At 38.9% G+C, this 24,646-nt stretch overlaps 1 protein-coding gene across 1 annotated transcript in view; it reads right to left on the bottom strand.

Annotated features, from left to right (window-relative positions):
* Positions 1-24,646, bottom strand: part of LOC127840904 (myoferlin-like) — a 141,386-nt gene that overhangs the window by 46,040 nt on the left and 70,700 nt on the right. Inside the window, 12 exon segments of the mRNA XM_052369363.1 lie at positions 4,280-4,343; positions 6,233-6,403; positions 10,209-10,339; positions 12,447-12,549; positions 17,143-17,257; positions 18,348-18,514; positions 19,185-19,322; positions 19,824-19,976; positions 20,260-20,406; positions 20,408-20,456; positions 22,683-22,789; positions 23,692-23,894. Coding sequence (XP_052225323.1) covers positions 4,280-4,343; positions 6,233-6,403; positions 10,209-10,339; positions 12,447-12,549; positions 17,143-17,257; positions 18,348-18,514; positions 19,185-19,322; positions 19,824-19,976; positions 20,260-20,406; positions 20,408-20,456; positions 22,683-22,789; positions 23,692-23,894 — 1,548 coding nt within the window.

The following is a 24,646-nucleotide window of genomic DNA, read 5'->3' as shown; positions in this document are numbered from 1 at the left end:
GCACAGCCTAATCAATGAAGACACTTTCTGTGTGACTTAAGTTTGATAACTTGTTTTTTAGGAACAAAAAGGGAGAGAATAAACATTTTCTTGACATTGGTAAATCATCTTCCATTGTTACTCCCATAAATATTTAAACAAAAGGGCCTGAAAGGCCCAAAGTTGCTCACCTGAGATTCAAAGGAACTGACCTGTTCTGTGCAGCCCAAGATGTCATTAGAACAAAAAAAAATTACCATCTTTCATGACTAGTGATCACCCTGGCAGCCACCTTTTTCAACAGACCAGAACCATTTTCATACACATCCAAGAAATCATTTAAACAAATATACTGACAAAGTTTCATGAAGATTCATAAGTCCATATAAGGAAAAATGCCCCGCCAACTTGTGGCCCTGTTTTTAAAGCAACTGGAACCATTTTCGAACTTGTCCAAAATATCATTGGGACAAATCTTCTGACAAAGTTTCATGATGAACGTACAATAAATACGGCTTCTAGAGTGTTAACAAGGTTTAAATAAAGCTATATAAGGAAAAATGCCACGCCCTCTTGGTGGCCATGTTTTTCCACCAACCGGAACCATTTTCGAACTCATCCAAGATATCATTGGGACAAATCATCTGACCAAGTTTCATGATGATCAGACAATAAATGTGGCCTCTAGGGTGTTAACAAGGTTTTACTATAGCCATATAAGGAAAAATGCCCTGCCCCCTGGCAGCCATGTTTTTCAACCAATCAGCATCATTTTTTAACTTGATATTACTGGGATGAATCTTCTGACCAAGTTTCATGAAGATCGGACAATAAATATTGACTCTAGAGTGTTAACAAGATTTTACTATAGCCATATACAGTCATGTAAGAAAAATGCCCCGCCCCTTGGCAGCCATGTTTTTCAAGCAAACGTAACCATTTTCAAACTAATCCAAGATATCATTGAGTCCAATCTTCTGACCAAATTTTATGAAGATTGGACAATAAATGTGGCCTCTAGAGTGTTCACAAGGTTTTACTATAGCCATATAGAGCCATATAAGGAAAAATGCCTCGCCCTTGGCAGCCATGTTTTTCAAGCAAATGTAATCGTTTTCAAACTCATCCAAGATATCATACTGACCAATCTTCTGACCAAATTTCATGAAGATTGGACAATAAATGTGGCCTCAAGAGTGTGAACAGGTTTTACTAAAGCCTTTTAAGGAAAACTGCCCCGCCCCCTGGCGGCCATGTTTTTACACCGATCTGGACCATTTTCGAACTCGTCCGAGATATCAATGAAAACAATGTTTTGACCAAGTTTCATGATGATTGGGCAAAAATTGTGACTTCTAGAGTGTTCACAAGGTTTCTCTATAGCCATATAAGGAATACTGCCCCGCCCCCTGGCGGCCATGTTTTTCAACGGACCGGAACCATTTTTGAACTCAACCAACATATCATTAAGACAAACATTTTGACAAAGTTACATGAAGATTGGGCATCAAATGTGACTTCTACAGTGTTCACAAGGGTTTTCTTTTTTTACCTAGTGACCTAGTTTTTGACCCAGCATGACCCAGTTTCGTACTCAGTCGAGGTATCAATGGGACAAATGTTTTTACCAAATTTCATGAAGATCAGACAATAAATGTGGCCACTAGAGTGTTCACAAGGCAAATGTTGACGGCGCACGACGGACGACGGACAAAAGGTGATCATAAAAGCTCACCATGAGCACGTTGTGCTCAGGAGAGCTAAAAACAAGAAACCGTCGGAGACAGTTGATGCTCCCCAAAGTGTTTTTTTGTCACAATATTGCACTATATATTCAGATAAAAGAAAACGTCATGAGGGGCATAACTTTGGACAAAATAATACGATGGATGGTTTAGCAACTTAAAAATTTCAAAGGGCCACAACTCTCTAAATAAATCATCTAACCAGAACCCACAAATAACATGCGCATCTCCTCAAGGTAGTTAAGCTTCCCATAAAGCTTCGTTGTATTCCAGTCAGTAGTTGGGAAGAAAAAGCCCGGACAAGAATTGCACTATATGTACAGTTTATAGAAAATTTCAAAGGGCCATAACTCTGTAAAAAAATCATCCGACCATAACCGGCTGATAATAAGCACATCTCCTGTTGGTAGTGAAGCTTCCCATAAAGTTTCATTGAATTCCCGTAATAAGTTGCTGAGAAAAAGCTCGGACAAGAATTGCACTATATGTACAATGGAAAATTTCAAAAGGCCATAACTCTGTGAAAAATCATCCAACGAGACCCGGCTGATAATATGCACATTTCCTCTTGGTAGTGAAGCTTCCCATAAAGTTTCTTTGAATTCCAGTCATTAGTTGTTGAGAAATCGCTGGACAAGAATTGCACTATATGTACAGTTAATGGAAAATTTCAAAGGGCCATAAGTCTGTGAAAAATCATCTGATGAGAACCGGCTGATAATATGCACATGTCCTCTTGGTAGTGAAGCTTCCAATAAAGTTTAATTGAATTCTGGTCATTAGTTGCTGAGAAATAGCCTGGACAAAAATTGTGCACGGACAGATGGACGGACGGACAGACGAAGCGGCGACTATATGCTCCCCCAAAAAAATTTGGGGAAGCATACAAATCTAAACAAATTAATCAACAGAAATTGCCTCTTTTGGAAATATTATGGCAAACACAATTAAAACAGCTAACACAATGTAGCATTTCAAAGATGAAATTGTAACAATAGTGTTGATAATTGACAAACAAGTCCTTATTTTTAGTCTACTGTGAAATCATAATTATGTGTGGGACTTTCTCATTGATTTGGTGGGTTTACAGATCCATGAATTTAACGCAAACTCATCAGAAAATTATTGATGCAAATTCCCCTTTTTTTCCAAAATCAGATATCCACGTTTTGACCTGTCCATGAAAAGTTTTGTATTTTTTTAAACCACACAATTTCATCCCGACTTATTTAAATGATTTTTACATTATGACTGACACAAACAACTGCACACACACTTTGGATCAAATATGAATTAACACACTTATAATTAAAGATTCAAATAATAAGCCATTTCTATGTGATTTTGCAATTTTATTTGTAAATTTTTAATACATAATATAAGTAAAAGTTAAACTGTGTCTAAAAGGTTTAATAACTTGAAGATACTTTTAGTGCTACATGCTAATCGTATCACTTAAAACCTGGGATAAAAGCTTATGCCCAGTTTGCTGCAGCAGACTTAAGCAGTCTATCTTCATTTTGTTCAAGTCAGTGGAAGGTTGAGAGTGGAACTCTTGTATCTGCTACACATGAGTGGCGCTATGGAAAAGCATAAACTGTTCACTTAGATTAGCCCATGCAGTCTGCACAAGGATGACACTTTCCTCTTTGACGTATTTTTTGTGAATAGCTCCTAACATCTCTTCTTAACAAAAATCCAGTCTGAAAAGAGTCATCCCTGATTACCGTTATACCTCTATGTTTTCGGACACTTAAAAATAATTTTAAAAAATTGTGTCCGAAAATTTAGATACGAAAAATATTCAAAAATTGCAGGTGTCCGAAAATTTAGAGACAAAAACTAAGGTGTCCAAAAATTATAATTTAATTGAAATAAATACAATAATTTTCTTGTGACTAACTCTTCTTTTCCTGCTTAAAAAAAAACAAACAACTTTACAGCTTTTCTTATTCTTGCCAGAAATGATATAGAACAAAAACATTAAAACAGAAAACATTCTGCTTGCCTAATAGGACGACACGGTTTCAAATGCTGTATGGTAAATCCATTATTTTACACCGGCATACATTGTAATTTAACTTATCAAATGTAATGGTCCATTGCCCTCAGGCATGAATCTGCAAGGTTTTATGACCTTAATACAGTTGAAAAATCCATGATCGAAGTGTCACAAGATAAGCAAAAAAAGGGCCAAAGTCTGTAGAAAAGTGCGGTAAAATATACTGTCCGAAAATTAAGAGACATTAATTATGGACAAAAACCCGTATGTCCGAAAATTTAGAGTCACGAAAAATAATTCTTTTTGCTAAAAAAGATGGTGTCCGAAATCTTAGAGTGTCCGAAAACTTAGAGTTATTACGGTTGTCTTTAGGGATAGAACGGGCTTATCTGGGACGATACTTTACTAACATGCATTAAGCCTGGTTTTCCAAAAGACAGTTTTATATCTGTATCAGATACAATAGGTTCACATTTAATCCTCAATATATACTTTACATTTAGCTGAATCAGCATGAAACTGATAGCTTGAAGAAATAACAATAGTCCCTTACGTTTGAATACGATGAACATGCGCGGTGCAGCAAGTTGTGACTCCTCATCCTCATCATCACTGTTCTAAAGACAAGCAGAAATATACATGTATACTGTAAAACATTTATATTCACCATACAATTTGTTGTTTTTTTTCAAAATTGAAATGTTTGTGGATTTCTGTTTTTGTAAAAAATGAGGACTTTGTTTCATTCGTTTTCCAATGTGTTTGTGTTGTGTTCAATTTGTGAATCAGTCAACTAACGAAATAAATTAAACATTAATGTCATACAAATAACAAGAGCACCGCAAAACGGGTGCCACGCTCGGCTGCAAAATATTGTCAGATTTTTATTATTATTTTTCTTAGAGGTCACAGTGACCTTGACCTTTGACCTAGTGACCCAAAATGGATGTGGCATGTAGAACTCATCAAGGTGCATCTACATATGAAGTTTTAAAGTTGTAGGTGGAAGCACTGTGATGTTAGAGGCAAAGTTTAAGTTTTATATTAGAGGTCACAGTGACCTTGACCTTTGACCTAGTGACCCAAAAATGGGTGTGGCGTGTAGAACTTATCAAGGTGCATGTACATATGAAGTTTCAAAGTTGTAGGTGGAAGCACTATGATGTTAGAGGCAAAGTTAAAGTTTTATATTAGAGGTCACAGTTACCTTGATCTTTGACCTAGTGACCCAAAAATGGGTGTGGCGTGTAGAACTCATCAAGGTGCATGTACATATGAAGTTTCATAGTTTGTAGGTGGAAGCACTGTGATGTTAGAGGCAAAGTTTAAGTTTTATATTAGAGGTCACAGTGACCTTGACCTTTGACATAGTGACCCAAAAATGGGTGTGGCATGTAGAACTCATCAAGGTGCATGTACATATGAAGTTTCAAAGTTGTAGGTGGAAGCACTATGATGTTAAAGGCAAAGTTAAAGTTTTATATTAGAGGTCAAAGTGACCTTGACCTTTGACCTAGTGACCCAAAAATGGGTGTGGCATGTAGAACTCATCAAGGTGCATGTACATATGAAGTTTCAAAGTTGTAGGTGGAAGCACTATGATGTTAGAGGCAAAGTTAAAGTTTTAGATTAGAGGTCAAAGTGACCTTGACCTTTGACCTAGTGACCCAAAAATGGGTGTGGCATGTAGAACTCATCAAAGTGCATGTACATATGAAGTTTCAAAGTTGTAGGTGGAAGCATTATGATGTTAGAGGCAAAGTTAAAGTGTTATATTAGAGGTCACAGTGACCTTGACCTTTGACATAGTGACCCAAAAATGGGTGTAGCATGTAGAACTCATCAAGGTGCATGTACATATGAAGTTTCAAAGTTGTAGGTGGAAGCAGTTTAATTTTAGAGCCAACCTTAAGATACTGATGAGCTGCAAACAGCATAAAACAAGTTACTCGCAGGCTGTTCTGGTTTAATGCTGTTTGCACATAGCCATTTTCACTTTGCTTCTGATACGGAAAGGGTAAATAGCATTAGTATCTGCACATGATATGGAGCTCAGTGAGAAAAAGGGACTGACAGGACCTCTCCAGCTGACTCCCTAAATATTATAGGTATTAATTGTCCTGTGAGATTTATAATAGGTATCAATTGTCATGTGAGATTTATAACAAGTATCAATTGTCCTGTGAGATTTATAATAGGTATCAATTGTCATTTGAGATTTTTACAAATTCCATAATCTGATTTACGTAATGCCATGCCTGATCAGTCTCCATACTTGCAACACTGCAATGGGGACATCAAAGCCCCCTCATCAGGCATCATTAGTAAAACACAAATCCCTTACTAGGAAGCACGAATACCACACAAATGTACATGCATGATACACATATGTATTTGACTAGTGTTGCTTGATGAGTGATTGAATACTGATGATGAGTAACTTGCTTCATTGGTATTGTACTTGTGTTTCTTGATGAGGGATTAGTGTTTCAATATCCCTGTGCACCTCTTTCTCTTGCATGCTGAAGAAGCACGGCTTCCCTTTCTCTGTCTGCACCATCTTGCGATGCCAGCGCCGCCTGCGCACCAGGTCCATCCTACGTTCGATGTGGTGGAACTTCATGTTGAACAAGGGAGCATACTCCCAGCCCTCCGTGGCTGCCTGAAGTGTCTTCTCCTGGGAAAAGAATATTAATATAATCTTACACTTCATCATATCATATTATAAATGTTCGGCTTTTACAGATTTTACAGCTCCAGACCAGCCTGCGCATTCTGGTCAGGAGCTATTCTCTTACAGACAAGAAAACCTTGCATCACTTTATAGTGTTCAGGGTAGCTTCTGGCCAGATTGCATGAATGCTCAGGCCAGTCAGTAGCAATATTGGCTGCTTATGGCGTAAGACTCATTTCCCCATGACCTGTCTAATAATGATAATACACAACCTGCAGAGCAAAAACCTTAGGTCATACAATATTAACATATACCCTGATACCTGAAAAATTGGTTGAAGATGAAAGAAAATATTGTTAAACAAAATTTTGCCATCAATTTAAATTAAAGTGTTTGGCATGTTATTATATTAACTTAAACATGATATTATTTTAATAACAGACCCCTTTTTTTCCCAACTTTTGTAGACTGAAAACTTACTTTTTACGCAGTCATGACTACTGTGTTTAATAGACTACATAAGACTCTGAAAACCGACAGCTAAAACAGTGTACTCAAGGTTTTAGGCAATAAGTCTTGTAAGTTGATTTATCCAACTTGTTAAGTTTAGGAGAGTGTGCAGATTTATTGTACCAAGAAGAATGAAAAATTTAAAACTGAAGAACCAGAGTAACAGGAATACAAGGATCATCACGAAATAAAAAGGGTTTTGTGCCACTTTCAGTCAGATAAGCTCCTGACCAACCTGCCCATCCATTCAGTCTAAGGAGGAGCCAAACTGTCCGCAAATGAGAACACAAAACCTTGCTTGACTTTATAGCAGACACAGGTAGCTCCTGACCAGACTGTGTGGATGTGCAGGCTGCTCTGGAGCTAAACTAGCCGTATATGGCATAAACCCTATTGCTGCATGTCTTGCCTCATACTAGTATGATGATGAGTTCAATATTTGGTAGAAATGACTAGACCATTTTATTTATGACAGAATACAATCTGACACAAATATAAGCAAATACAAATATTCTTTAAGCAAAGGTTTTCAATGTTATTAACATTATTTAAAATAACATAAAATATCAGCAAAATGAACAAATTTCATTCCAAAAGATTGCGTGTTCACTTGCAACTCCAGAAGCATTTAACTTTGAGCACAAACATTAACAATTATAATTAAATTTCATGTCCCAAGCAAAAAATAAGCTGGTTTCTGGGAAAACGGCGCTTAATAAATAAGTTTAGTTTCTTTACAAAAACAGTAACACACTTTTTGCCATCACTAGATTTGTGTAAAGTAGCGACTTCCTTAAAACAAAAGATTCCATAAAAGCAAAAAGTGCCGTCCTCATTTAGCCTATGTGGACTGCACATGTTTCTCTGGGATGATACAATAAGACATGAATTCAGCACAGTTTTCCGAGAGATCCCCTCATATAATATGGCAAAGGGGACAAACTATATCAAGCAATTGCAAAAAAAGAATGGCATGAAATGTAGATACACAATTTTGTTTCACATTCCAATTCGAAATCTATGCAACAGTGAATTCATCAACAAACAAGAGCACTGCCTTGCGGGAGCAGATCGCTCATCTATTTTTCTTTTTAAAGATGAAAGGACCTATCTCAATTTTTCAATCACAAAGGAGAGAGGGGTGGAGTGGAGAGGGTTATAGTGTGAGGGTGTGGTCATTTATTACATTATCTTTCAAAAATGCAAAAAAAAATGAAAAAAAAAAACATGTTTAAAAAAAAAAAAAAAAAAATTTTTTTTTTGGGGGGGGGGAGGTGGGGCGGGGTATAGTGTGAGGGTGTGGTGGTCATTTATTAGATGATCTTTAAAAAAAAAACAAAAAAAAAAGAAGAAAAATTGGGGGGGGGGGGGCGTTGGGGGATGGTTTGGGTGGAGTCAATTGTGGTATGTCAGGTAAGTGTTGTTTTGTCAAAGTATCAATCAAATCTAATCATAAATAAAGAAGTTATGGCAATTTTAGCAAAATTTAATAATTTGACCTTGATAGTCAAGGTCATTCAAAGGTCAAGATAAAATTCAACTTGCCAGGTACAGTACCCTCATGATAGCATGAAAGTATTTGAAGTTTGAAAGCAATAGCCTTGATACTTAAGAAGTAAAGTGGATCTAAACACAAAATTTAACCATATATTCAAAGTTACTAAGTCAAAAAAGGGGCCATAAGTCCGTAAAAATGACAACCAGAGTTATGCAACTTGTCCTTTACTGTCCCCTTATGATAGTTTGCGAGTGTTCCAAGTATGAAAGCTTTATCTATGATACTTTAGGGATAAAGTGGACCAAAACACAAAACTTAACCAAATTTTCAATTTTCTAAGTATAAAGGGACCATAAATCTGTCAAAAATGCCAGTCAGAGTTACATAACTTCGCCTGCACAGTCCCTTTATGATAGTTAGTAAGTGTTGCAAGTATAAAAGCAATAGCTTTGATACTTTAGGAATAAAGTGGACCTAAACACAATACTAAACCAAATTTTCAATTTTCTATGTATAAAAAGGGCACATAATTCTGTCGTAATGCCAGTCAGAGTTACAAAACTTTGCCTGCACAGTCCCCTTATAATAGTTAGTAAGTGTTGCAAGTATGAAAGCAATAGCTTTGATACTTAAGGAATAAAATGGACCTAAACACAAAACTTGACCAAAATTTGCAATTTTATAAGTATAACAAGGGCACATAATTCTGTCAAAATGCACACCAGAGTTATCTAACTTTGCCTGCCCAGTCCCCTCATGATAGTAAGTAAGTGTACCAAGTTTGAATGCAATATCATTGATACTTTATGAGAAAAGTGGACCTAAACGCAAAACTTAACCGGACGCCAATGCTGACGCCGACGCCAAGGTGATGACAATAGCTCATAATTAAAAAAAAAATAGATGAGCTAAAAATAACTGAGGGCATTGAAGCAACACACTTTAAATACATGATCCATGCAACTCACCTTGTAATTCTGACAATTAGAAATATCTGGTGTCAGATTTCATTTAATATACAAGTGTATGAACAAACAAACAATACTATGTACAATACATGAAATGAAAATTATTAATTTAATTATTTATGTAAGTAATATTATTGAAAATAGAGAGACAAATGTAATCTTGCAAAGAAATATGTATACATTTGAAACACTTTTCATTTCAGACAATGCATTATTGATTTTGTCTTCATTATTAATTGTCATCATACTATTTTTCTAAACTGTCTCCTAAGTGTATACTTACACACAACAACAGCAGGTGATATCAAAAAGAAAAATCTATACTTAAAGGAAAATTTTAAATCCTATTTCCCTATGTCTTCTTTTTATTCTAACTATATTTATTTTAAATACATAATTTAATGTAAAAAACGGAGCCATTTCACTTTTTTAAGTATTTTACTGTCATGTTTTAGCACATAAAACTGTTGGTTTACTGGTTCAACTATCATAAATCCTCGTCCTCCAAAAGAGGGTCTTATGCCATATAGGGTCAGCATAGCTCCAGACAAGCCTGTGCAAGCGCAAAGGATGGTCTAAAGCTACCCTGTCCACTTATAAGGCCATGAAACCTTGCATGACTTTAAAGTTGACAGGGTAGCTCCTGACCAGAAGTAGCGATTGCGCAGGCTGTTCAGGAGCTACGCTGGCCACATACAGTGACATGGTTCATATAACATTGTCATAATAAAGCTTCATCATCAGCATAATCATCAGCATAGTCATCAGCATTGTCATCATCAATCCATCATATTGGCCATTATAACGCTAACAACATGCCATGCTTACTCACCTTCTCTTTCTTCTGCTTCACATTCTCCACGAGACGGCGTGAGCGCACCCATCGACGGCGGCGACACAGGTGGTAGCGTCTCTCAGCGGGCCCCCATCCACCCATAGTGGACTCCACGCAATACTCAAACCCTGCACACACAAATGGGGCTTAATGCATGTGAATAAAGTGTCATCCCAGATAAGCCTGTGCAGTTGACACAGGCTAATCTGGGAAGACACTCTCCTCAACGTGATATGAGCCACGTTCAGGGAAAACAGGATATAATGCATGTGTGTACAGTGTCATCCCGAATTAGCCTTTGCAGCTCGCACAAGCTTCTTAGGGACACCACTTCCCGCCTAGACTGGAATTTCATTTTGAAGAAACTTTATTTTAACATTAAATTCCATAAAAGCAGAAATTGTTATCCCTGATTAGCTTGTGAAGACTGCACTCCCTTATCTGGGAAGACAGGTTTTGCACATGACTGCACTCGCTAATCTGGGAAGACAGATTCTGCACATGACTGCACTCGCTAATCTGGGAAGACAGGTTCTGCACATGACTGCACTCGCTAATCTGGGAAGACAGATTCTGCACATGCATTAAGCCCAGTTTTCCCACGCTAATCTGGGAAGACAGATTCTGCACATGCACTAACCCAGTTTTCCCACGCTAATATGGGAAGACAGATTCTGCACATGCACTAAGCCCAGTTTTCCCACGCTAATCTGGGAAGACAGATTCTGCACATGCACTAACCCAGTTTTCCCACGCTAATCTGGGAAGACAGATTCTGCACATGCACTAAGCCCAGTTTTCCCACGCTAATCTGGGAAGACAGATTCTGCACATGCACTAAGCCCAGTTTTCCCACGCTAATCTGGGAAGACAGATTCTGCACATGCATTAAGCCCAGTTTTCCCAGAAAGAGGCTCATATTGTCATTGGGAGATCAGATCAACATATAAAGTTTTCATGGAAATCATTTTTTAACTACTTTCATAATAATTAAGATCTACCGCCCTATGAAGTTAAAAGTTGATTCATCTTTCAGTTTTCAAGATATGCTCAGGACAAAATTTTAATTACAAAATAACAAAGAGCAATAACTCTATACATATGGAAGAAAGATTTATAGTGATTGTGAACAGAACATCTCCTTCATGAGATCTGACGACCATTTCAGCTACAAGAAGTTCATTGCTCTTTAAGTTTTTAAGACATACTGCTGCGACATTATTTAAGTTCACAAATTAACAAAGATAAATAACTCTTAAATAGGGCAGCAAATGTAATAATTCTTTTGAATGCTCGTCCCATAACAGAGATTATAATACCTATTAAGTTTCAAATTGATGTCTCTTATTTTTCTAGGTATGTTCCATACAAAATTAGCAACAAACATTAACAAAGATAAATAACTCTAAAAATACAGATGATAATTCTTGTGGAGTTCACATTCCCTCAATGAATTTTACCTGCCTATTAAGTTTCAGGCTGAAGATATGCTGCGGACAATTTTAATACAATAAGTCACAAAGGGCAATACAATACGGGAGTTATAATTCTTGTACTTAACATTCCATTCATTACTAAGAATACTAAGAAAAAGTAACATGAGGCAATAATTAAGGGACCATAACTCCAAAGTGCCTGATCAGATTAAGCTGGTTATTAAACTTGGTCTCTATTTAATGTTAATAAACTTGTTCAGAACGTTCTATGAAAACTGGCTGAGTTTGAGAGTGGACACCACAATGTGCAGAATGACTAGATGAGTCAAACACTGAAGAGCTAATGAACCATGTGCCTCCTTAAGGGCAGGGGAGGATAAAGAACAACTGAACGCAGTGTATCTACATCTACCGTCCTTTGACAACAGGGTCAAGGTCAAACTGCCGGTCATTGCTAACACATTGCGATGTTTGAATGCAAAACATGCTTTCAATGTCAGATAACATCTATAGAATCTACGCCCTAAAAAATCTGGGCTTTATTGCATGTGTGTGAAGTCCAGTAAGCAGTCCACAAGCTTATCAGGGAAGACCCTTTCCACTTTTACGAAATTATTCATTGAAAGAAGGTATCTTCCAGACAAAAATCCAGTAAGGGCTAAAAGTGTCATCCCTGATTAGCCTGTGCAGACTGCACAGGCTTATCTGCAACAACAATTTATGCTCATGCATTAAGCCCAGTGTTCCCCCAACGGGGTTCATATCTGGTCCAATCTCTGTCACAAGTTATCTCCCTTACCATCCTCATCTACGGCCCTTCCCAGGTCAATCTGCCACTCGTCTTCCCACACCCAGCCTGCGGGCAGCTCCATCTCACCCTTGGACGGGCTTGGGTCCCCTTTCTGAAATAAGGGTACAGCCACTCAAAATATAGAGACAATTTGTTGACATAAAATGATGGAATAGGATTGTAAATGAAGCATAAGACACATGAACTGAGAAAATGGGGCCTAATAAATGTGCTCAAAGTGTTTTCCAAGAATAGCTTGTGCAGTCCACAAAGGCTAATCTGGGACACCACTTTACCCACATGCATTAAGCCCACTTTTCTCAGAGCATGTCTCAAATGGTGTCTGCCTTGCAATCTGAACAAGGGCTGTTTGTAAAACATGCATGCCCCCCATATGGGCTGTCAGTTGTAGTTGCAGCCATTGTGTGAATACGTTTTTTGTCACTGTGACCTTGACTTTTGACCTAGTGACCTGAAAATCAATAGGGGTCATCTGCCAGTCATGATCAATGTACCTATGAAGTTTCATGATCCTAGGCGTAAGCATTCTTGAGTTATCATCCTAAAACCATTTTACTATTTCAAGTCACTGTGACCTTGACCTTTGACCTATTGACCTGAATATCAATAGAGGTCATCTGCCATTCATTATCAATGTACCTATGAAGTTTCATGATCCTAGGCGTAAGCATTCTTGAGTTATCATCCGGAAACCATTTTACTATTTCGAGTCACTGTGACCTTGACCTTTGACCTAGTAACCTGAAAATCAATAGGGGCCATCTGCCAGTCATTATCAATGTACCTATGAAGTTTCATGATCCTACGCCTAAGCATTCTTGAGTTATCATCCTGAAACCATTTTACTATTTCAAGTCACTGTGACCTTGACCTTTGACCTATTGACCTGAATATCAATAGAGGTCATCTGCCATTCATTATCAATGTACCTATGAAGTTTCATGATCCTAGGCGTAAGCATTCTTGAGTTATCATCCGGAAACCATTTTACTATTTCGAGTCACTGTGACCTTGACCTTTGACCTAGTAACCTGAAAATCAATAGGGGCCATCTGCCAGTCATTATCAATGTACCTATGAAGTTTCATGATCCTACGCCTAAGCATTCTTGAGTTATCATCCGGAAATCATTTTACTATTTCGAGTCACTGTGACCTTGACCTTTGACCTAAGTGTTCTTGAGTAATCATCCAGAAACCATCTGGTGGACGGACCGACCAACCGATGGACCGACCGACATGTGCAAAACACTAAACCCACTCTTTTTCAAGGGGGGCATAAAAAACAAGGTTTGATTCTCACACAGGGAACATTCTCAAAGTCTTTCCACTGGCAAAAGTACTAGATTTTTCCAGGAAATTTACTAGAATGTGCCTTTCTTAACCCTTAGCTCTCAGATACGCACTACTTTTAGGCATTTGTGGTCCCTTAGGAAATGAAACAAGAGGGCCTGAAAGGCCCATAGTTGCTACTGAGACAAGAGGGCCATGATGGCCCTGAATCGCTCACCTGACTTACCAAATACAATCCCAACCCAGTTTTCATCAAGATAAACATTCTGACCAAATTTCATAAAGATTGGATGAAAACTGTGACCTCTATTGTCTACACAAGGTTTTTCTATTATTTGACCTAGTGACCTAGTTTTTGACCCAAGATGACCCAAATACAATCCCAACCCAGATTTCATCAAGATAAACATTCTGACCAAACTTCATAAAGATTGGATGAAAACTGCAACCTCTATTGTCTATACAAGGTTTTTCTATTATTTCACATAGTTACCTAGTTTTTGACCTAGTGACCTAGTTTGTGACCCCAGATGACCCAAATACAATCCCAACCCAGATTTCATCAAGATAAATATTCTGACCAAATTTCATACAGATTGGATGAAATCTGTGACCTGTACCGTCTACACAAACAAATTGTTGACAGTTTTTCTATTATTTGACCTAGTGACCTAGTTTTTGACCTCGGATGACCCAAATACAATCCCAACCCAGATTTCATCAAGATAAACATTCTGACCAAATTTCATAAAGATTGGATGAAAACTGGGACCTCTATTGTCTATACAATGTTTTTCTATTATTTAACCTAGTTTTTGACCTAGTAACCTAGTTTTTGACCCCAGATGACCCAAATACATTCCCAAGCCAGATTTCATCAAGATAAACATTCTGACCTAATTTCATAAAGATTGGATGAAAACTGCAACCTCTATTGTCTACACAAGGTTTTTCTATTATTTGTCCTAGTTTTTGACCTAATGACCTATTTTTTTACCCCAGATGACCCAAATACAATCCCAACCCAGATTTCATCAAGATTAACATTCTGACCAAATTCCATAAACATTGGATGAAAACTGTGACCTCTATACTGTCTACACAAACAAATTGTTGATGACTTTTCAATTATTTGACCTAGTGACCTAGTTTTTGACCCCAGACGACCCAAATACAATCCCAGCCCAGATTTCATCAAGATAAACATTCTGACCAAATTTCATAAAGGTTGGATGAAAACTGCGTACCTTTATTTTCTACACAAGGTTTTTCTATTATTTGACCTATTATGTGACCTAGTTTTTGACCTAGTGACCTAGTTTGTGACCCCAGATGACCCAAATACAATCCCAACCCAGATTTCATCAAGATAAACATTCTGACCAAATTTCTTAAGATTGGATGAAAACTGTGACCTCTACTGTGTACACAATTATTTTTTTTGACAGGACAGACGCACACACGCATGCACACACAACAGACGCCGAACATCACACGGTCACATAAGCTCATATCAAGAAATGACCTGTTCTTTGCAGCCCAAGATATCAATGGAACAAACGTTCTAACCAAGTTTCATGAAAAATGAACAACAAATGGCCCCCTGGCGACCAAGTTTTTTTAACAGATCTGAACCATTTTTGAACTCTTCAAATATATGTCCAAATTTCATGAAGATTGGGCAAAAAATGTAACTTCTAGACTCTTCACATGTTTTCACTATATACATATAAAGATAACTGCCCCAGCCCCTGGCGGCCATGTTTTTCCACTGATCACGACCATTTTCAAACTTGTCCGAGACATCCACATCACTAGTGTTTTGACAAAATTTCATGATTTCACCAAGTTTCATGATAATTAGGCAAAAAATGTGACTTCTAGAGTGTTAACAAGCTTTTTTATTATATAAATATAAGGAAAAAGACCCCCCTCTGGCAGCCATGTTTTTTTACAGATCCGAACCATTTTCGAACATAACCGTCATATCCTGAAAACACATGTTCTGACCAAATTTCATAAAGATTGGACCAAAAATGTTACTTCTAGAGTGTTCACATGTTTTCACTAAATACATATTGAGAAAACTGCCTCGCCCCCTGGCGGCCATGTTTTTTCACCGATCTGGACCATTTTCGAACTCGTCCGAGATATCAATAAAAACAATGTTTTGACCAAGTTTCATGATGATTGGGCAATAATTTTGACTGAAACCATTTTTAACTCAACCAACATATCATTTAGACAAACATTTTGACAAAGTTACATGAAGATTGGGCATCAAATGTGACTTCTACAGTGTTCACAAGGTTTTTCTTTTGTTTTGACCTAGTGACCTAGTTTTTGACCCAGCATGACCCAGTTTCGAACTCAGTTGAGGTATCAATAGGACAAATGTTCTGACCAAGTTTCATGATTATCAGACAATAAATGTGGCCTCTGGAGTGTTCACAAGGCAAAATGTTGATGACACACGACAGACGACGCACGACGGACAAAAGGCGATCACAAAAGCTCACCATGAGCACGTAGGTAGGCTAATAAAATTAAACACCTCTCTTTAAGGATTCAAGTCTAAAAGCCTTTATTTCCAACCCTATGATACTGATGGGCAGCAAACAGCATAAAACCTGAATAGACTGCAAGTCACTTAAAGGCAGTTCTGGTTTTATGTTGGTTGCATATAGACATTTTCCCTTAGCTTCTGAGCAGGAAAGTGTTAACCCAAGGATTTCAATGCAATGCATTGAAAATAAAAAGATTTCAATGAAAGTAAAATGTTGACATCATCTAGTTCACATGTTTTTATTATCATTTCATCAACACCACACACAGGATGGGATAAAACTTTTGTATTAGATCAATTTCATTCAGTCAACCAATCAGAAACAAGAGATGTGTTTGTCCGAAACACAATGCCCCCTGATGCGCCGCTTTGAATATTTTTTTTACCTTTGACCTTGAAGGATGACCTTGACCTTTCACCACTCAAAAAGTGCAGCTCCATCAGATACACATGCATGCCAAATATCAAGTTGCTATCATCAATATTGCGAAAGTTATGACCAAGGTTAAAGTTATGTGACACATACAATGACAGACAGACACATACAATGACAGACGCATACAATGACAGACAAACAGGCCAAAAATAATATGCCCCCGATCATTTGATCTCGGGGCATACAAGCACTGATGTTAAAAATGTAGATTGAGATGAGATCGCACATGAAGAGTCTTAGGCATTGGAATATTAACATCACACTTTTAGACCAAAAACACTGGCAAATAGACAGGTTATGTACCACATTAGACCATTTACACTGGTTTATGAAGACAGTTCGGCAATTCATGCCACATACCACTAACACATATGTTTTAGCACGACATACCACATTGGACCAAGGCCTGGTGGACTCCACCCAGTTGGTGCCAGGCAGTCTCATCTGACACTCGTAAACGTCGTCTATGAACTTACTGTGACCCGCATCCTTGTCATACAGCATACTACAACATACAGTCAGAATAAAAAATATTGGAACATACAAGACAATCAGTATCAAACTAACTGGAACATACAAGGCACTCAGTATCAAACATACTGGAATATACAAGGCAATCAGTATCAAACATACTGGAACATACAAGGCACCCAGTATCAAACATACTGGAACATACAAGGCAATCAGTATCAAACATACTGGAATATACATGCCAATCAGTATCAAACATACTGGAACATACAAGGCACTCAGTATAAAACATACTGGAACATACAAGGCACTCAGTATCAAACATACTGGAACATACAAGGAAATCAGTATCAAACATACTGGAATATACAAGTCAATCAGTATCAAACATACTGGAACATACAAGGCAATCAGTATCAAACATACTGGAACATACAAAGCAATCAGTATCAAGCATACTGGAACACACAAGGCAATCAGTATCAAACTTACTGAAACATACAAAGCAATCAGTATCAAACATACTTGAACATACAAGGCAATCAGTATCAAACATACTGGAACATACAAGGCAATCAGTGTCAAACATACTGGAACATACAAGGCAATCAGTATCAAACATACTGGAACATACAAGGCAATCAGTATCAAACATACTGGAACACATAAGTAAATCAGTATCAAACAATGTGTGTTTATATCAGCCCCCATCTTAGAAAACTGGGCTAAATGCATGTGCCTAAAGTGTCATCCCAGATAGCAGGTGCATTCAGCACAGGCTAATCAGGGACAATTCTTTCTGTTTGAATGGATTTTTTTAAAGAGACTTCCTTTAAACAAAATAGGTCCATACAAGCAGAGTCGTCTCTGATTAGCCTGTGTGGACTTCACAGGCTAATCTGGGATGACACTTAACGCGTGTGCATTAAGCCCAGGTTTCTCAGAATGAGGCTTATATGCAAATCAAGTCTAATCAACAATAACAGCAATGCCCTGGCCAAAAGCTCAAATTGCAATATATTTGCCTTGCATAATTGAAGGGAAAAACTCAGACGTCTCAATCCTAACAAGAAAGTGTTATTATTTTTTTAATTCAAATACTTGTCCAAAGCCAAGCAAGGTACCTGAGCTCAGGGTTGATGTACCATTCTCCCTCCCACCTCCAGCCAGGGGGAGGTACAAACTTCTCCTTCAGCAGCTTGATCTTGCCCTGCTGATCTGAGAACTTTGGCCGCGTCATTAACGGGCCCTTGTTGGTCCAGTTACCAAGGATGCTCACCTGGTTCTCATACTGGGGATAAACATGATGATTTATAAGAATTTTCACTTAATTAAGTCTTAAAAGACATCTGGTTTAATTTAAGGCTTTAAGTGCATACACTTTCATCCAAAACATAAAGGGCATACACTTTCATTGAAAACATAAAGGGCATGCACTTTTATTGAAAACATAAAGGGTTTACACATTCATTCAAGATGTGAGTACATATAGTTTCAGGGTAAACCAAAAGGTAATATGGTTTCATAGAAGATTCAAATGAAATAATTATCACCTGGAAAGACTTCAAGTAGACACTCATTGTTTCAATAAAGTTTCAGGGAAAACATAAAGGACATGAAGTTTCAGCAAAATGGACATTAAGTATCAGAAAACATATAAAGGACATCAAGTTTCAGGGAAAAATAATGGTCATACAGCTTTAGGGAACACATAATGGACATGAGGTTTCAGGGGACATGTAATGGACATGAACTTTCAGGAAACATATACAGGACATACATTTTCAGGGAAAACATATCAACATTAAGTTTCAGAATACACATAAAGGAAATAAGTTTCATGATACTACACAAGCTTATCTGGGATGTCACTTTACACACATAAATAAAGCCTAGTTTTCTCAGAACAATACTCATCTGTAAAAAAGCTCATATGACTTTGAAGACTAAAAAGGACCTACAGTTTCAGCAAAAACTGCGAGCTCTCCCTCCTTCTGCATGACCTGCCAGTGATCCTCATTACTCTGTAGTCCCAGCCACAACTTGACCCTCAAGAGCCCAGGCACCGTGGGGTCCTTCTCACCTTTCTGGCCCGGGTACTGAACAAACATTTTTTTATTGTAGGGCGCCATGGCGGAATAGATATTATGTCCCCCTAGCGACCAAATGTTCACAGGTTTGATCCCCACTTTGGGAGCATCCTTTGGATGTCCCCCATAGACAACAAAAATGTGTTCTACCCAGGAAATGGACTCAATAGCGTTTCAATAAGCCTAAGGCTTTCGATGCAATCAAGCTTGCATAAATAGGTTTTTACTAACATGATGGCAAGAGCAATTGTGAACCTTATATCGCAGCCACAGTCCGAGCCAATGTAATATAAAATTTATTCATCCACTTATTGTTTTCTTAAATTTGTTTACATTTTTTATATTAAATTAATAAATCAATTATGTTTTTGTTTATTTAATAATTCATAATAAAATAATAATTATAATAATAAATGAATAATTAATATTAATAATTACAAAGCCGGAGCAAACAATTATAATCTAACAAATTTAAGAATTAAAGGGCTGGTGTTTAAACGACCCCCCTACTTTCATCTGCAGTGACTGCAGCTTGCCGCAGTTCCTGCCACAATACATGGGATTGGGGGAGTACATGATGGTGTGAGCAGGTAGGCGGTAATACGCGATGCGCCTCTCCCCGCTGATCATCCACACAATCACGTCAGGCATGCTGTTCTGGGGCTGCAGTGAAACAAAGAGCCAACCGAATAGTATTCTGGGCCCGTATTCACTAAACAATTGTTAGACTTGAGTCTAAGTCTAAAAATATTCTTTACATTGGAATATTCAAGAATTGCTTTAATGTAGAACGTTCTATTAAGGACCGAAATCACTAGTGGAAGCCTTTATATATGCAAAGCTTGACGTTTTTCTTGGATCTTAGTCTTTTCTATGGATAAAAATGCAAAGGAGAACATCATTTGACATAGCTGTATATCGTCCCAGTACTCTCAACCACACCTACCTCTACCGCCAGATTTCTGAGTATCTCCACAAAGTTCTCCACCTCAGCCAGTGCATCGTTGATGTCGGTTGCATTCTCCCGCAGGTGCGTGGCCTGCTCCTGAAGGTTCTCCAGCTCTATCTGCCGGTACTGGGCCAGCATGTTGTCCGAGCTCTGTAGGCAAGTGGAAGCCAGTCTGGGGCTGGGGCAGGGGCTTCCTAGAACATGAGGGAACTGTGGATATAGAGTGAACTGGTTGTATCAGGGCAAATGAAATACCCAACAGTTACTAAATGACATGTCATGTGTTGTCAGGCATCATTTGAGTCCCCCTCTGGGAAAATGGGGTTTGATGCATGTGCATATGCGTAATGTATGTGCGTGAACTGACGTTGCAGAATAGCCTGTGCAATCCAGCACAGGCTAATAAGGGATGACACTTTCCACTGTTATCGAATTTTAAGTTTGAAGGAAGTCTCTTTTTAACAAAAATTTAGTTAAGGCAGAAAATGTCTCTGGTTAGCCTGTTCATTCTGGGAAGACACTTAGCGCACATGCATTAAGCCCATTTTTCCCAGAATGACGCTTATTTCATCTGTTGTCAGGAATGCTGTTAACCATATTGCCAGGCAGACTTCCACCTGAGGCTCAGAATATCAGTTAGCTTGTTTGTTTTTTTGGGATTTTTAACAGTTTTCCATAGTATTTTAGTCAAATGACAACAGTCAGTTAATGAACTCACAATTTTCCTGGCTGAGCTGGTTAAACTAGTACTTGTGCGTATGAGGTAGGAGGAGGTTGGTTACCGAAATAATTTCATATAAAGCCACCACAAGTTATCCTTACATGGCATTTCCACTAGCCGACCCCCCCCCCCCTCTTTAATTGGTGTCTCCCACTTTCCTCCCCCTCTTTACTCGATATATTCCACTAGTGGATCCCCCCTCCTTACTTGGCGTCTCCCACTAGCTGATCACCCCTCCTGACTTGGTATATTCCACTATCTGATCCCCCCTCCTTAATTGGTGTCTTCCACTATCTGATCCCCCCTACTTACTTGGTGTCTCCCACTAGCTAATGCCCCCTCATTACTTGGTGTCTTCCACTAACTGCCCCCCTCCTTACTTGGTGACTCCCACCAGCTGATCCCCCATTTACTGGGTATCTTCAATTAGCTGCCCCCTCCCTCTATACTTAGTTTGCTGACCCCTCCTTACTTAATGTCTAACACTAGCTGACCCCCCTCCTTACTTGGTGTCTTCCTCTATCTGCCCTCCCCCCCCCCCCTCCTTACTTGGTGTCTTCCACTAGCTGAACTCCCTCCTCCTTACTTTGTGTCTTCCACTAGCTGATCCCCCTCCTTACTTGGTGCCTTCCACTAGCTGAACTCCCACCTCCTTACTTGGTGTCTTCCTCCATCTGCCCTCCCCCCTCCTTACTTGGTGTCTTCCACTAGCTGAACTCACTCCTCCTTACTTTGTGTCTTCCACTAGCTGATCCCCCTCCTTACTTGGTGCCTTCCACTAGCTGAACTCCCACCCTCTTACTTGGTGTCTTCCACTAGCTGAACTCCCCCCCCCCCACTCCTTGCTTGTTGTCTTTCACTAGCTGAACTCCCCCCCTCCTTACTTGGTGTCTTCCACTAGCTGAACTCCGCCCCTCCTTACTTGGTGTTTTTCACTAGCTGAACTCCCCATTGTTACTTGGTGTCTTCCACTAGCTGACCCCCCCTCCTTACTTGGTGTCTTCCATTAGCTGACCTCCCCTCCTTACTTGGAGTCTTCCACTAACTGGTCCCCCCCTCCTTACTTGGTGTCTTCCACTAGCTGACCTCCCCTCCTTACTTGGTGTCTTCCACTAGATGGTCCTCCCCCTCCTTATTTGGTGTCTTCCATTAGCTGGTCCCCCCTCCTTACTTGGTGTCTTCCACTATCTGACCTACCCTCCCCTCATTACTTGGTGTCTTCCACTAGCTGACCTCCCCTCCCCTCCTTACTTGGTGTCTTCCACTAGCTGGTCCCCCCCTCCTTACTTGGTGTCTTCCACTAGCTGACCTCCCCTCCCCTCCTTACTTTGAGTCTTCCACTAGCTGGTCCCCCATCCTTACTTGGTGTCTTCCACTAGCTGACCTCCCCGCCTTACTTGGTGTCTTCCACTAGCTGCTCCTCCCCCTCCTTACTTGGTGTCTTACATTAGCTGGTCCCCCCCTCCTTTGTTGGTGTCTTCCACTAGCTGACCTCCCCTCCCCTCCTTACTTGGTGTCTTCCACTAGCTGACCTCCCCTCCCCTCCTTACTTGGTGTCTTCCACTAGCTGGTCCCCCCCTCCTTACTTGGTGTCATCCACTAGCTGACCCCCCCCCCCCCTCTTGACGTGGTGTCTTCCACTAGCTGCCCCCCTCTTTACTTAGTTTGGTGTCTTCCACTAGCTGATACCCCTCCTTACTTGGTGTCTTCCACCAGCTGGTCCAGTGCTGATATGAGGAGTTGGGCCAGTTCCGGGGTGGGCAGCTTGGCCTTCATCCCCACACGTACCTCCTCTATGTTCTCTTCCTGTGAAAACAATGAATAATATTGTAAGTAAGGATGGGAACGAATACTGTAAATGATATTAGAATAACTTGTTGCTATTTTGGCACAAATACTACTATAACCTTAAATGCAACTTTTATAAAGGTGACACAGAAATCATTTTTTGAAAATGATACTTGATTAATATATTCTTAATTTTGATTTAATTCATTTCATTTTCAAAAGATATCAAATATTTCCAGGGAACATATTACAATAATTCTCGGATATTTCGTCTTAATCACTTTAGCGTGTAAAATAATTCCAAACACAAAACACATTGTTAATCAATTTAAACTTGATTTAACTCCAAATTGTAGATATATGTATAACATAGAGATAGTCTGTAAAGAACGCTCTCATATTATTATTCCCAACAAAATTAATTGGTTGATATTTGAAGAACTAAATTTTGATAATCACGGATTTAAAACATGGATATTGCAATTAAAATGTTTGGCCATTTTAAGTTAATTCAAGTCTTAATTAAAATATGCTGAACTGTGAATAACATGTTATTCATCATGAGATAGACAATAGATTAACCACAGTGTTTCTAGCACCTTTGCAAACTGCCTGATAAAACCAATAAAGACACTACCCTCTCCTGATTCCCTCCCTATGCCAATTATCATCTCATTTATTGATAATAGCTGTTATCCAAACATTACTGACACACCGAAAGTCGTCTGCACTAAACAAAAAATCTACTTGACACTTACACATTTATTTGTATAAAATCCAGTCTAGGAGAATGTGTCATCACAGATTAGCCTGTGCAGTCTGGGATGACACTTTAACCAATGCATTAAGCTCAGTTTTCCCAGAACGAGGCTCAGGTATAGCAAATGAAAGGAGACTCCTGAATGCAGGAAGATAGCTACCAATGCACTGATGATTCCTTCAAACAGGTTGAGAGTCTCGAGCCTCCAGCTGATGTCCTCCCAGTGAGCGTCTACCTCCACACAGGGCTTGGTGGCCCCCCAAGGCAGGAAGTAGTAGTTGTTGCCGTCAAACACTGCATTAGTCGGCTGGGTGCTTGACGCACATGGGGCGATGTAGTCATCAAGTTTGTTACCATAGTTACCTGAAGAAGAGTAGCACAGATATATGATATCCAAATTACTTGAAGAAGATTGGTACAGATATATGAAAAAAGGATATCAGTAAAACTGATGGATGCTCCCCAATGATGCTTTGTCGATATATGGTTTGTGTGAAAAAAAGTGTAACGTTGATAATATCTATTATTAGTCTCAGTGACCTTGACCCCAGTGACCTCAAACCTCATCAAAAAGGTAGAGGTCCATGCAAGGTACCTACATCCCAAATATATAAGAGATCAATCAAATATTGGAGGCGCTATGAGAAACTGTAACCAAAATGTGACCTTGAGAAAATCTAATATTAGCCTCAGTGACCTTGACCCCAGTGACCTCAAACCTCATCAAAAGGTAGAGGTCCATGCAAGGTACCTACATCCCAAATATGTAAGAGATCGGTAAAATATTGAAGGCGCTATGAGAAACTGTAACAAAATTGTGACAGAAAAATATATTTTTAGCCTCGGTGACCTTCACCTTGACCCCAGTGACCTCAAACCTCATCAAAAGGTAGAGGTCCATGCAAGGTACCTACATACCAAATATGTAAGAGAACGGTAAAATATGGAAGGCGTTATGAGAAACTGTAACAAAATTGTGACAGAAAAATCTATTATTAGCCTCGGTGACCTTGACCTTGACCCCAGTGACCTCAAACCTCATCAAAAGGTAGAGGTCCATGAAAGGTACCTTCATGCCAAATATGTAAGAGATCGGAAAAAATTGAAGGTGCTAT

The sequence above is a fragment of the Dreissena polymorpha genome, chromosome 8 (assembly GCF_020536995.1).
Source record: "Dreissena polymorpha isolate Duluth1 chromosome 8, UMN_Dpol_1.0, whole genome shotgun sequence".
Classification (NCBI taxonomy): domain Eukaryota; kingdom Metazoa; phylum Mollusca; class Bivalvia; order Myida; family Dreissenidae; genus Dreissena; species Dreissena polymorpha.
Note: the sequence above shows the minus strand (reverse complement) of the source record. Positions and strands in the feature narration are given on the sequence as shown.